Source organism: Merops nubicus, unplaced genomic scaffold, assembly GCF_000691845.1.
Source record: "Merops nubicus isolate BGI_N331 unplaced genomic scaffold, ASM69184v1 scaffold33166, whole genome shotgun sequence".
NCBI classification, from domain to species: domain Eukaryota; kingdom Metazoa; phylum Chordata; class Aves; order Coraciiformes; family Meropidae; genus Merops; species Merops nubicus.
In genome coordinates this window covers 5,147-5,372 of record NW_008613486.1, presented here as the reverse complement: position 1 = coordinate 5,372, position 226 = coordinate 5,147, and the positions used below count along the sequence as shown (strand labels likewise).

Sequence of the window (226 nt, the reverse complement as noted above, 5' to 3'; positions counted from 1 at the left end):
ATCCCTTTCCTCTGCTCCGTGCTGCACAGATGCCAAGGGGTCGATCGTCGCGCTCCGCGAGGGCCGCGTGTCCTGCTACTCAACCCCTCACCACTTCTGCTACACCAACACGCGCCTCCCGCAGTGGCACGACATATGGACCAGGACGCAGGTGGGGGAGGCAGGAGTGCCCGGCTCGGGCTGTGCCGTGCCCCTCCGGTGCCCTGGCTGTGCCACCCTCCGCCCC

The 226-nt window shown here is 68.6% G+C and overlaps 1 protein-coding gene across 1 annotated transcript in view; it reads left to right on the top strand.

Moving 5' to 3' along the window:
* Positions 1–61: 61 nt before the first annotated feature.
* Positions 62–226, top strand: part of TMEM194A (transmembrane protein 194A) — a gene marked incomplete at its 5' end in the record, with an annotated part of 2,621 nt that continues 2,456 nt past the window's right edge. Inside the window, one exon of the mRNA XM_008941927.1 lies at positions 62–153. Within this exon, the coding sequence (XP_008940175.1) occupies positions 62–153 (92 nt within the window). The remainder of the gene's footprint in view (positions 154–226) is intronic.